Here is a 13,062-nt window from a genome sequence, read left to right on the forward strand (position 1 = left end):
CTCGGTGACGGAGGAGGCGTGCCCGGGGCGGGGCCGTACCGGGAGAGGCGGGGCTCCGGGGAAATGGGGGTGCAGCGCGGGGTGGGGGACGACGACTGCGGGTCCGCCAGGTGCCCCGCACATGGCGGGGGGGGGGACAGGGGGACACGGGACGGGTGCCGGTCCCTCGTGTCCCCGCCCCCAGGAAAAGGCACGGGCAGAGCGGGGCGGCCACCGACAGCAGCGCGGCCCCGCCCCGCCCTTCCCGCCGAGGCCCCGCCCTTCCCCGGCGCTGACTGGCTGCGGGCCCCTCCTCATTTGCGTAACCCCAGCCCAGGGCAGCGCGGTGCAGGACGGGAAGGGGTCGGCGTTTGAAGCGCGGGGCGGCAGCCGGAGCGCGGGCGCCATGGCGGCCCTGGGGCTGGCGGAGGAGGAGCGGTACCGGGGGTGAGCGGCGGGGCGGGCGGATGGGCCGAGGGGGACGGGGCCGGGCCGGGGCAGCGGAGCGGGCGTCGGTGGGCCCGAGGGGGGGAGCGGAGCGGGCCGGGCCGGGCCGGGCCGGCCGTGGGCAGTCCCGGTGCGGTCGGTGCCCACGGTGACTCTTGGCAGGCTGGTGAACGGAGCGAAGGCGGCGGCGGGCAGCGGGGAGCTGGAGGAAGCGCTGCGGCTGTTCCGGCTGGCGGCCGCCATCCGTCCCAGCGAGAAGCTGCGGGGCCGCATGCAGCGGGTGGAGGAGGCGCTGGCCGCGGCGGAGCAGCAGCAGGAGGAGGAGGAGGAGGAAGGCTTCGTGGACGTGTGCGGCAGCGGCCTGCTGATCTACGGGGAGATGCACGGGAAGCTCTTCCAGCACCAGCGGGACGGCGTTGCCTTCCTGTACCGCCTGCACCGGGAGGGCAGGCCCGGCGGCATTCTGGCAGATGACATGGGCCTGGGCAAGACCATCCAGGTCATCGCCTTCCTCTCGGGCATGTTCGACGCCGAGCTCATCCGCCACGTCCTGCTCATCATGCCCACCACCCTGGTCAGCAGCTGGCTGGTGGAGTTTGCTCGCTGGACCCCCGGCCTGCGCGTCAAGGAGTTCCACGGCAACAGCAAGACGGAGCGCACCAGGAACCTGGAGAGGGTCCAGAGGAAGAACGGCATCGTCATCACGAGCTATCAGATGCTCATTAACAACTGGAAGCAGCTTGCCAGCAGCTGCGAGCAAGAGTTTGTCTGGGACTACGTCATTCTCGATGAAGCGCATAAAATCAAGTGCCCGTCTAACAAAACGACCAAGTGTGTATATGCGATTCCTGCAAAGCATCGCCTCCTCCTCACAGGCACACCAGTGCAGAACAACCTGCGGGAAATGTGGTCCTTATTTGACTTTGCATGCCAAGGCTCTCTCTTGGGAACAGCCAAAACTTTTAAAATGGAATATGAGAATCCTATTACTAGGGCAAGGGAGAAGGATGCAACTCAAGGTGAGAAAGCACTGGGGCTAAAGATATCTGAGAATCTAATGACCATTATAAAGCCGTATTTCCTCAGAAGAACCAAAGATGACATCAAAAACAATCGTGCTGACAAACCAGACGCTCCTCTTCCCAAGGATCCAAGTGAGAACAGTGCTCCTGTCATGCCATCTCTCACTAGGAAAAATGACTTTGTTGTGTGGGTGTACTTGGCACCAGTGCAGGAAGAAATCTACAGGAGCTTCCTCTCTCTGGATCACGTGAAAGAAGTGCTGATGACAACCCGATCGCCTCTGGCTGAGCTGACTGTCTTGAAGAAGTTGTGTGACCACCCCAGGCTTCTGTCTGCAAGAGCATGTATCCAGCTGGGCTTGGAAGAACAGGAGTACTCTGAGCAGGATCACGGGACTGAAGCAGGTACGCTTTCATGCGCTAATAAAATAGATCATCTCTCTGATGAGACTCTGATTCAGGAGTCTGGGAAAATGCTGTTCCTCACGGGGCTTCTAGAAAGACTGCGAGAAGAGGGACACAGAACCCTGGTATTCTCGCAGTCAAGGAAGATGCTGGATATCATAGAGCGTGTCTTGTCTCGCAGACATTTTAAGATCATGCGTATTGACGGAACGGTAACCCACCTAACAGAACGGGAGAAGCGCATTAATGCCTTTCAGTGTAACAAGGACTACTCTGTCTTCCTGCTCACCACTCAAGTTGGTGGCGTTGGTATAACCTTAACAGCAGCCAGCCGAGTGGTGATCTTTGATCCCAGCTGGAATCCAGCTACAGATGCTCAGGCTGTAGACAGAGCTTATAGGATCGGGCAAAAAGAGAACGTAGTAATTTACAGACTGATTACCTGCGGTACAGTGGAAGAGAAAATATACCGGCGACAAGTATTTAAGGATTCATTAATAAGACAGACTACCGGTGACAAAAAGAATCCATTTAGATATTTCTCCAAGCAGGAACTGAGGGAGCTCTTCACATTAGAAGATACTCGAACATCTGCAACTCAGATCCAGCTGCAGTCCTTGCACGCCACCCAAAGAAAGACTGACCTGCAGCTGGATGAACACATCGCTTATTTGCACTCTCTGGAAATGTTTGGGATTTCTGATCATGACTTGATATATACAAGGGAAATAGCTCATGAGGAGCAGGTTGAGAGTGAAGAAGCCCATCAGTACATTCAACGGAGGGTACAGAAGGCCCACGAGCTAGTTCAGTTAGAGTCTCAGCTTAGAGACCAGAGGATGGAGGGGATCAGAAATGCTTGTGAAGAGATGTGGCAAAAACCACCAGAATTGGTTTCCGAGCCAAAGAAGTTGTCTCCAGGGTTGAACAACATAAATCACTTTGTTTCACCACCAGTAGCTGATAAACACGAAAATGACAAAGTTATTGATCTTACAGAGGACAAGGAGGTCCAGGTTCTTAACATCAGCTCCAAAATGACAAATCTGACTAATGATGACTTGGATGAAGAGAAACTGGCACAAGATGTGTCTAGTATGGATACAGAGCTGCTTAATACCAGCAAGACAGGGAAACAATCCAATATACAAGAATCTGAGCAAAATCTTGAATCAAGCATTATACCATCATCACCTGGACTTCATCCACTTGATAAAGAGAGTCAGAGTCTCGAACACAAACAGTGTTCCCATGTAAATTCGGACAGCTTGACTGAGGCACAGAATGGCCTGTCTGGGCAACAACAGCATTCCTCTAATGACTCTTGTGTGGCTGATGATCCCAAAAGCTTAAGAGATGCAGAAATGTCAGATCAGGTACTTGACCCACATGCTGCCTTGGGGACGGATACAAATGACGTTCCTGAGTTAGCTTTGGCTGCCGCAGTGCCTAGCTTATCAAATGTTACACCAGAAATCCATGCTGGGCTCCAGAAGTCCCATGTGTTGGAAGCCAGCTTGGAGGATATGTGTGTGCCTTCTCTCCAGGATCAAGTTGACTTCAATCTGGTCTTGGAAGAGTCTGAAGATGGATGGCAAGATGCCTCAAACAGGGAAAGATCATTGGAACACCCAGAAAAGGAGGGCTTCCAACTAAAAGCAGAAAGTTTTTGTAAGTCTCCAACAAAAAAATCTCCAACAAAAACTTGGCTAAGTGAGAACAATAACTGCAGAAAACCCTGCCATGCAGCTGAAGAAGAGCCAAATAACTCCCTGCAAGGGAGTGACGCATCAGATGAAAGCAGTGGTGCCTTTGTTTTTGGTAGAAAGAAATGCTTAAACAGAATTGTTTCAGACAGTGAGGATGAAGACCATTCCATTGTGATCCTGGAGGAAAACCAGTCTGAAAAAAGGCCCTCTCCCTTCAACAGCCCTCTGCATCAATTTCTGGAAGGAATTAGTGCATCCACTCCTAAATGTGACAGAAGTATAGCAAAAGCCATCTTTTCTCCTCGACTAACGAACAGTGGTAACAGGTCTAACGCTTCCAGACGATCTCTAATCAACAGGGTGGTAGATGAGGTTGAGGATATTGGAGAAATCATGGGAACCACTGATGAAGAAGATGATGACAGCAATGAGGAGAAAGATGACCTTGTGGAAGAAGAAGCTGAAGAGTGTAGTGGGGAATCTGCTGAGCCTGAAGAAGAACCTGCTGGAGAAACACTTGATACAGCGGAAGAATCCTTCCATCTAGACTGTATGCTCTCTGAGCAGTCTGAAGCAGATGAGACAGAGTCATCTCAGGAGGAATCCACTGGTGATGCTGAGCTTCAGTCAGGTGAGCAGATAGATTACTTCACCCAGGAAAGTGTCTCTGAAAAAGAGGCTCGTCAGAGTTCCTCTCCCACTGTAGGCGATTATAATACCTTGGTAGACAATGGGAAGAAACTTAAGGATGATGGAAAACTGCAGGAGGCATTGAACTGTTTCCTGCAAGCTCTTGACATAAAAAGTGGAGATCCTGAAGTTATGCTTATGACTTTAAACTTGTATAGACAGCTAGCCCAGAAATGAAATCTGTATACATTTAAGTACAGTCTTATTTTTTCTCATTAAATGTCTGTCTGAACTACATCACTTTTAAGCTAGTTCCAAAAAAAAAAAAAAAAAAAAAAAAAAAAAAAAAAGACTGATGGCTGCAATATACCTTCATGGTGACTGAACAAATTCAGCATGTCCTCCTCCATCAGGAAACAGTCTAAGAATCTAGTTGTCAGGTGCTGGGGAAGGAACTTCACTGTGGACGCAGTTCACAAAGATGAAAACAGTTCATGCTACTGTCTAATTATTTAATAAAGTTGTCTTTTATGTTTAAACCCCTCTCCAAGCTTGCAGCCCTGGCTTCATCTTTCTGCCCTTCAGTCACTGCCTCTTTCCTGAGAGGATGCTGAGGGTGTGGTTCCACAGCAGCTTCACAATCTAAACTCAAGCTGCTGTAGTTCTTCCCTCCTTGACTTGAAATAAGCCGATTTGTCTGCCTGAATGTCACGCACCATTTGGGTGAGCCGGCTGCTGGTGCAAAGGAGAGAAAAGAGGTACTGCAACCTGGTTTTAAGTTGGTCTGAGAATGTGTTTGCTGTGGAGGAGATAAAAAAGAAGTTGGTTACTGCTATAAATCCTCCAAGCAGTGGAGGCCAACACACCATTTGCCTGGTGCTAGGTCTAACATTGAATGTGGTACTGCAGAAACCCTTCTGCTCAAATCCGTGCCAGACTGCGGTTGCTGTAGAAGGGGTATGTAAGTGGGGGGTTTGCAGAAGGACTGGAATAGCAATTAGACCTTGACTGCTGCAAGGTGCTGGACACCTCAAACCTTTTGGTACTGCTGGAGGAGTCAAGGGCTTCAAAGGAGTCTCCTGTTTGGTGTTGTCGTTGTTCTGCCCCCCCCCCCCCCCCCCAATCTTTATTTCCCTCTGAGTAGTACAGTTGAAGGCTGCTCTTGCACAAGGCAGCAGGAGGGGGAAATACTGGTTTTAAAGTTTTGAGCTGCTTTTTCTCTGGTAAGGAAGTCCTCTAACCCTCTTCCCACATACAGCTTAGCTGTGGTAGATTAAGTATTTCTCTCTGGTACTGTAGGCACGATGAAGCTATGAACTGGGTTTGTAGTTCAGAACCATGCAAGCTTAAAATGAGAAGAACCTTGTTCTGGCTTCTAGCAATGCTCTGCTTACCTGACTTGCCCTCTGCCACCACACTGATAAACTTGGCTTGGGTATGCTCACCACTATGACCGTCTTCTGTACAGTCTTTTCTCGTGACAATAAGGCAGTTAATTTTGATGCTTCCTCATGCCACGTGCATGTTTAGTGCCTAGCAAGTTTGCCTTCTGTATTACAGTGTGATAGCAAGGAACACTTTCACACCTTGCTGAGTTTTGCAGTTTTTGGAGAGGAAACTGGTCTGCTGAATTTGAATCCTTTGTACTAGGAGACATGACAAATACAAACAATGATCCTGTTGGTACAGGAGATGTGCCAATGGGCTTTAGCTAATGGTAGAACAAAGCTCTGGTAGCCTGGAAACAAGCAGTTTATTAATAGAGCATTCCTTAAATGAGGCCACATCTGCTCTCATGCTGCAGAAAGGCCTGTCTGCCTTTCATAACAAAATATTAATGAACTAGAGCTGTGCAATCATTTGTTGGCCTCTCTGAGCTTTCCATTCTCTTAACAAAACAAACACCCCAAAAAGGGAGGGAGGAAAAAGACCTGCCCTGGTTTCAGTCTCACCTCTTCCTTGTATGTTGATCTTGGGAAGGGCCTTTTGTTCTCTTTGATGTTTTCTCCTCGTCTCTGAGCCCTCTGATGCTGCACGATGCTCGCCTGCAAACAAAGCTGGTGTCTGTTGCTAGAGATGTGCCTAGTTTGAGTGCTGTCCTTCAGCAGGAAGGGGATCACTGCACTGAGATATTTATTGCTAAGGTCCAAGAGGTGTAGGAGACGTAATGTGCTATCTCAGTCACATCAATCATGCTGTCCTTCAGGTAGTTTTACCAGAAGGATGAGGCCCAGCCTGCTAGGCTTGAGGCATGTACTGCACACCCAGCAGTAGGCAAATGGAGGAAGCAACAAGCGAGCATTTAGTGGCTTTTCTCTCATTCAAGCCCGAGTTACACAATTTCTTCCCCCAGCTTCCCATGGATAAGATGTAGCTTGAGGTATGGGCACCTCGGTATTCAGGAGGACTTCTGCCCCCAACTCCCCTTCCCTGCTCCTGCTCAGCCAGGGTGCTCCAGCCCTGGCCTGACCCACACCTCTGCTGGGTAACTGCAAGAACAAGCCGCCTGCCCAGGGCGGTGACCTCTAGCTCTAGCTGTAGTGTTACCCACCCCCTGCCAAAGGGACTGTCCTCCCAGTCCAAGTCTGAGCTCTGGAGCAGAAACTGTAGCATAGGAGCTGTCTGCATCCTCACTGGTGAGGATGGGGATAAAGATCAAGGCCCTGGGGAACCCCTCTTTCCCTTTCTGGATCATTTACATTTGCAGATAAAAGCCTGAGCACCTTATTCAGGTAGACAGATCATTGTCTCTGCAAGGGGAAAGGCAAGAGGCTGGCCTGCCAGGCAAAGCAGATTTCAACAACTGTGAAAAGCTCTTAGTTCACCTTTTCCAAGGAACACTTTACCTCTCTATGCAGGGCCCTGTTCTCTGCCAGCTGTAATCTGTGTGTCCTGCCAAGACGGCAGGGACAGCTGGCTGCCTCCAAGCCTGCTGCTGGTTATGACCGACTTGCTCCAAGATCAGGGTGTCTGGGAAGCTCTCAGCATTCAAGCAGTCAACAAAGTCATGATCGTTCACATTTTATTTTCTGCCTTCCACCATGATGATGTGATACCCGAACTTTGTTTTTACGGGAGGGTCTGTATACACTGGCTTGTCCATGCTGCTCACAGGCAAGGCAAATGCTGCTTCCTGGAAAGGTCCCACCATGGAGCCTCTGGTCATCCAGCCCAAGTCTCCCTGGAAGAAGGAACCATCAGGGTTAAGCTTTGAGAATCTCACTGCAACAGCAGCCTCACCAGCAAGGAGGGTGTGTGATGTGGCTGTGGGACAAGAAGCCTGTCCTGGCAGCATCTGTCTTGGCAGTGTGCACTGCTGTCAGGGAGGACAGCACACAGACGAATTGCTCCTCATGCAGGGCTGCCTTTCAGCAAGCGCTGGCTGGCTAAAGCCACGGCAGGCTTCGGCTCTGCCCTCCTTGAGCGCTGGCTTGCTGCTGCGTGGGGCTCACGTACCTCAGCCCTGCTGCAAAAAAGGATTTACGGCTGAGCTACTGGCACCTGCTTGTGCCTTCGCCTAGCTGTTAAGGCTGCCCTCGACCAGTGTTTGCCCGCCCCCGCACTGGGCACGCTGTGCTTGAAGCTATTGAAAGGAGCTTTTTGAAGGCTCCCGGGAAGGACTTCCCAATAGCAGTCTCCTTCAGGCTGGCGGGGGTGGCCAGCACGGAGCCGGTTCCCCCGAAGGCCGCTGTCCCCTCCCCTGAGAACACCCCCCCACACGTACCCCTTGCCTGGCTTTGTCCTCGCTGTACTGCGAGGCGACTTCGCTGAACCGCTGGCCAGACTTCAGCTTCTCCATGGCCTCCATGGCTTTGCCTTGCTTCTCGCAGAGGATGTGCCGAACCTGGGAGGGGAGAGCGAAGCGGGGCCGGAGCAGGCGGGCCGGGCCGGCCGCTGGCTGCCCGTCTGCCGGGGAAGGAGTGGGGAGACCGACACCCCCCGTCGGGACCCTGCCCGGCCCCCGCCGCCCCCCGGGCTCACCTTCACGGCGCTGCCGCCTCCCTTCGGGCCCTGGGCTTTGCCCTCGCTGCTGCTGCTGCTGCTGCTGCCCCCGCCTGTGAACGCAGCGCCCTGAGACCGGCCCGGCCCTCGCCCCCCACCCGCGCCCGGCCGGGCCGGGCCGCCCCAGACCCCGCCGGCCCCCGCTCACCCTTGCCCGCCTTGCCGCCGCCTTTCCCTTTGGGAGCCATCTTGCCGCCGCCGCTGCCGCGCCGAGGCCCCCGGGCTGCCCGCGGCGCGCCGGTCTGGGGCCGTCCCCGCCGCTGCCCCCGCCCCGCCGCCCGGCGCCCGCCCGGCCACCCCGAACCCGCCCCGCCCCGCCAGGACCCCGCGCCGGGACCCCGGCGCCGGCCGTTACCGGGGGCTTCCTGCGGCCTGGGCCCGGCGGCCGCCACGGGCTGTCCCAGCAACCCGCCCCGGCTGTGCCCTGCGCCCGCCCGGAACCCCGGGCTGACCCCGGCACCCCCCGGAGCTGTCCCCGGCACCCACCCGGAGCTGTCCCCGGCACCCAGCCGGAGCTGTCCCCGGCACCCCGGGCTGACCCTAGCACCCACCCGGGACCCCCGGCTGACCCCGGCACCCACCCAGCACCCTGGGCTGACCCCCGCACCCCCCCGGAGCTGTCCCCGGCACCCCGGGCTGACCCCAGCACCCCCCCGGAGCTGTCCCTGGCACCCTCCCGGAGCTGTCCCCGGCACCCCGGGCTGACCCCAGCACCCCCCCGGAGCTGTCTCTGGCACCCACTCGGAGCTGACCGCGGCACCCTCCCGGAGCTGTCCGCGGCACCCCCGGCTGACCCCGACACCCTTGGCTGTCCCCAGCACCCATCCCACCTGACCCCAGGACCCCAAGTCCGTCCCCAGCCCCCCACGCCACCCCCAGCACCGACCCTGGGCTGTCCCCGACACCCTGCAGTGTCCCTGTGCTCCCCCAGAGCCGCTGGGGACACAGGGGTGCGTGGCAGACGCTGTGAGAGGCCCCGGGGGATGGGGCTGCATGGGCCCCCCCCCGCTTGCCAGCATCCCCTGGAGCCACCCGGCGGGGTGTTGGGGTGCCCGTCCCTCCCACCCAGCACCCTTCCCCGGGGCTCCGGCCCCCCTCGGCAGCCCCAAGAACCAGCACGCACAGGCAGCCGTCAGCAGGGAGCAGTTTACCAAGCTGGCGAGATTTAAAAAGTACAACATTCAGAAGTACGCACCGTGGCGGGCCGGCCCCCGCCCCGCGGGACCAGGGGTGATGGGACCGGGGGTTGTCACCGCTGGCCGGGCTCTCCCCAGGAACCATGAGCTGCTTTTCCCACAGTGAAGCAGCTGCAGAAAGCGTTCTGCATCCACAGCCAGAGGGAGGAGGGAGCAAGCGGCCAGGGACCAGCTCTCAGCCCCGAGCTGGCCAGCTTTGCCAGGAGGAGCCCATTCCTCCGGCCAGGGAAATGAGGATCTCCATCCCACGGCTCAGCAGCCAGGATTCATCCCGGGCCTCCCAGACATTTCTTATCCGGTAGCAGACGACCGCTTTCGCTGCCAGGAGTGCTGGGTTTTTGCAGGGGTGTCCCCTCCCCGTGCTTGTCCCCAGCCCGCTTTGCTGGCTGCAATCGCTGGCCACCACCTCCACCGCCACCGGTTTCCTGAGCAGTCATGTGCAAAATGTACCCGTCCCCAGCGCTTCCCTCTCCCGAACCCAGGGCCCCATCCCCGCCACACCAGCACCCTGCTGCCGGGCCCAGGAGCAGCGGGAGGGCTGGGTGCCGTGGGATGGAGATGAAGCACGGAAATTTGTTAGAGCTTTTTTTTTTTTTTTTTCCTGAGTTTCTCAGCCTGGATCTTAATTACAGGCTTAAATCTGCAGCCCCGGGAGAGGGAAGGGAGCAATGTGCAAGTAACGGGAGGGAGGGGAAGGGGAACCAACCGCAAGGACAGCAGAGCCTCTTTTAGGGTCAAATCCAGCACGGGTGTGTGGATGGGGAAGTGTTCGCAGAGGGCTGTGCTCCCCGGCAGGCCAGGCTGTGAGCAGAGCTCCTGGGGGGATGCAGAGACCCCCCAGACCAGCTCTGGCCCCTCAGAGGGGCAACTGTAGTGGTGCCTTCCTTTCCCCACCGCTGCCCAGACCCAGCCGCATCGCTCTCCCCCCCTGCACAGGAGGGCTGGGGCATGCCGGAGCTTGCAGAAATATATCAAGAAATAAAGTGGAAGTTTTCCTAAACACCCTGTTTCTTTGCCATCCACAGTCTGGCCCTTTCTCCTTTGCTACAGCTGTGTGGCTGTGTTCGTTCTCTGCGCCAGGGCTGGTGTTTCCTCTCAGTCCTGCCCTCCTCCCAAACTCTGCCCTTGCCCCAGTGGCTGTCCCTGCCCTGCTGCCCCTCACCGTGGCCTCTGTCACTGACAGCTGAGGCTCCCAGGCTGGAGCCAAGCCAGGAAGAAGCAGCTGAGGGCAAGGGGGACGAATCGCACCCTGCGCCTTACATTGTGCCCCGGACAAGGGCTGGCACCCCAGCCGGGGATGTGCAAACCACCCCTTCGGCAGGGCTGGGCAACGCAGCCGTGCCAGCACCGCATCCCCCTGCACCGCGGCGCAGAACGTGCCACTTTCTCGCAGCACCTACATGGGCAGCCTCGCATGTGGGCACACACCACGCGGGGTCTGCCGCATACCTCGGCAGCGCGTCCCGGCCCACGGGACACTCAGGGGAACGCGGTCCGGCTGGCTGGGGGACCTGCGTGTGCGAGGGGGACGGTGGCACTGCCAACAGCACTCCCTGGACAGCGGCAGGGTGCAGCCCCTGCTTTGCCAATGGCACTGGCACGCATCCTGCTCGGCCTCGCACAGCTCCCCCGCAGCCAGCGGGCATGGGCGGAGGGGTGGGTAACCTGGAGGGACCCCAGGAGCCACCTGGGAGGTGGCTCAGGTGACGTCTGGCTGGGTTTGGCCAACAGCTTGGTGGCAACCTAGGACCTCCGGCAGCTGACGCGGCAGATGTTTGCAGGCGATGCCGTCGCAGGGTACTTCAGTGCGATGCAAGAGGCAGAGCTGGGGAAGGGCTTCCCCGGGCAGAGCTGGCCTGCCGCAGCCCTTCCTTCCCGCGGCAGCAGGGCCGCCCGCACCCCGCGTCACCCGAAGTCGACAGCCTGGTGCAGGACCCGCTCACGCTGGGAGGCTGGCAGGGAGCGGGGAGGCTGGCAGAGCTCCGCATGTGGTGCGGCCGGCGGGGCGAGGGTCCCCCGGGGCTGGCGGTGGAGGCGACCCTGGGGTTTGCTTTTGGACCGAGAGCTGAGGAGCTCTGAAATGCAGCATTTTGGGGGCTTTCGAGGGGCTGGATTTTGGCTTGAGGTCGTTGCCGCTGGCTGCGGACGCCGGGGTGCCTGTTCCCCGTGTGGCGGGGAGGATGCTTGGGACGACGAGGGGGAACCGCTTGTGGCTCTTCCAAAGCACCCTCAATTCCAGCCAGCCCCCTTACGTCTTCCCAAAGTACATGTCCGTGTATCCAGCCGAACTCAAACCTGGGATCTTTGCCTGGGAAACTCAAGGTACAATGTCAAATGAAAGAGAATAAAACATCATCACCACTGTGCATTAGAAAAGCCATTTAAAGTACCACATGCCGAAGTGACCAAACAGTTTCAAGCTAGCTTTGCTGCGGGTGCTGAGCGATGCTGGGGGCTGCAGTCCCGCTCTGCTTCCCGAGCAGGCGCCTTTGGTCCCGGGAGCTGGCTCAGCCAGGGACGGTCCCAGCAGCGGTGCCGCCTCTTCCCTCCTGGAAAGGGCCCAGCTCCGCCAGAGGCACAGGGCCTTGGGCTCCAAACGCTGCCTCTCTGCCGGCGGCTCTCCAAGGAAGAAACAAAAGCAGAAGAAAACCCCCAGCGGGACACATGGACTCACCCGGGCAGCCAGGACACCCCTTCCGCAGCGATACTCCCTCTGCAGCCATCTCCAGCCCTTCATGGCCAGAAGGGACCACGCACGGTTAGGGCTGGCTTTTGGGGCTGTTTGCACCATCTAGCTCGGGGGCAAACTCTGTCATGACCCTCCGAGCCAGCGGGTTTGTGGTCTTGAGCAGTTCAGCAGCAGATGGCCGGGTACCGGGACTGGTTTTGCTGCTCTTCTTCTGGAGCAGGGCTTTAAAGTCTTCATTCCTGCTGGAAGACTTCCCGGTGCTGCCTGCTGCTACCGGTGACTCACTGGTTGGGGAGCCCGAAGTCTTTACAGGTGAGTGGGAGTTGGGCCGGCTGCCAAAAGTGTCACCAGGCTCTTTCCGCCCCAAGACCTTCCTCTTCGACCTAGGCACCAAAGAGACGCGCGGTGGGAGCAGCCCTGGGTGGGAGCTGCCACTGCTCTGGATGGGGCAAGGTCCTACAGCAAAGGGTGTGATGCCTGCCCAGTTGTGGCTGTGCCTGCTCCGCCGGGGCAAGAAGAGAGCCCGTGCATGGCAGGCGATGCACCTAGCTGCTGGCAAATGCTCTCCTGGTAGCTAGGTCTGATGGAGCAGTGGACCCCCCCTGCAAGCTGGTGACCCAGCCTGGCCGCAGACTCGGGGCGCTAAACTCCGAATCGCTTAAGGCAGCAACAGTCGGGTTGTCTCCAGGTGTGAGCATCGGCCCCGGTGTGGAAAATTTAAGGTGTCGTGATGCGGGGGGACACTGTGCCCGGTCCTGTGACCGTGGCAGGATGTGGCAAGGGGCTGCTCCCACCCAGTGCCACGCACCAGCCCTACCTGTGGATCACAGTGAAGAGATCCTCTGTGGTGCGGGATGTCACGAACACATCGTCGTCCTCCTCCGCAATGGAGTCAGCCGTCTTGTCGCTGGCGAAGCTCTTCTCCTCCATGCCGGCCTCCGCCGAGCTGCCTGCGGGCAGGGAGAAGGAGGCAGCCGTGAACT

At 57.3% G+C, this 13,062-nt stretch overlaps 3 protein-coding genes across 12 annotated transcripts in view; 1 reads left to right on the forward strand and 2 right to left on the reverse strand.

The window, feature by feature from the left end:
• Positions 1–145: 145 nt before the first annotated feature.
• ERCC6L (ERCC excision repair 6 like, spindle assembly checkpoint helicase) lies at positions 146–4,731 on the forward strand. The gene is made up of 2 exons (XM_029997304.2): positions 146–426; positions 589–4,731. Exons 1-2 carry the CDS (start codon positions 386–388, stop codon positions 4,427–4,429), a joined length of 3,882 nt encoding a protein of 1,293 aa, XP_029853164.1. The 5' UTR covers positions 146–385; the 3' UTR covers positions 4,430–4,731.
• A 2,469-nt stretch (positions 4,732–7,200) lies between these two features.
• On the reverse strand, positions 7,201–8,452 carry PIN4 (peptidylprolyl cis/trans isomerase, NIMA-interacting 4). Its single transcript, XM_029997305.2, has 4 exons — positions 8,343–8,452; positions 8,174–8,247; positions 7,917–8,036; positions 7,201–7,373 (listed from the first exon to the last, which is right to left on the reverse strand). The coding sequence occupies exons 1-4, from the start codon at positions 8,380–8,382 to the stop codon at positions 7,215–7,217; spliced, it is 393 nt and encodes a 130-aa protein (XP_029853165.1). The 5' UTR covers positions 8,383–8,452; the 3' UTR covers positions 7,201–7,214.
• Positions 8,453–9,326: 874 nt separating this feature from the next.
• NHSL2 (NHS like 2) overlaps positions 9,327–13,062 on the reverse strand; it is a 36,930-nt gene continuing 33,194 nt past the window's right edge. For all 10 annotated transcript variants that reach the window (XM_029997205.2, XM_029997204.2, XM_029997208.2 and 7 more), the window contains 2 exons: positions 12,897–13,029; positions 9,327–12,462 (listed from right to left, as the gene is read on the reverse strand). In XM_029997205.2, coding sequence (XP_029853065.1) covers positions 12,150–12,462; positions 12,897–13,029 — 446 coding nt within the window. In that variant the 3' untranslated portion in view covers positions 9,327–12,149. The remainder of the gene's footprint in view (positions 12,463–12,896; positions 13,030–13,062) is intronic.

The sequence above is a fragment of the Aquila chrysaetos genome, chromosome 21 (genome assembly GCF_900496995.4).
Source record: "Aquila chrysaetos chrysaetos chromosome 21, bAquChr1.4, whole genome shotgun sequence".
NCBI classification, from domain to species: domain Eukaryota; kingdom Metazoa; phylum Chordata; class Aves; order Accipitriformes; family Accipitridae; genus Aquila; species Aquila chrysaetos.

Excerpts from the sequence above, each read along its gene's own strand:
- ERCC6L (XM_029997304.2), top strand. The coding sequence starts at position 386 with ATGGCGGCCCTGGGGCTGGCGGAGGAGGAGCGGTACCGGGG. Across the intron at positions 427-588 it reads GAGGAGGAGCGGTACCGGGG|GCTGGTGAACGGAGCGAAGG; the intron begins GTGAGCGGCGGG and ends GACTCTTGGCAG.
- PIN4 (XM_029997305.2), bottom strand. The coding sequence starts at position 8,382 with ATGGCTCCCAAAGGGAAAGGCGGCGGCAAGGCGGGCAAGG. Across the intron at positions 8,037-8,173 it reads GAGGCGGCAGCGCCGTGAAG|GTTCGGCACATCCTCTGCGA; the intron begins GTGAGCCCGGGG and ends CTCCCCTCCCAG. Across the intron at positions 7,374-7,916 it reads AGGACAAAGCCAGGCAAGGG|GGAGACTTGGGCTGGATGAC; the intron begins GTACGTGTGGGG and ends TCCTTCTTCCAG.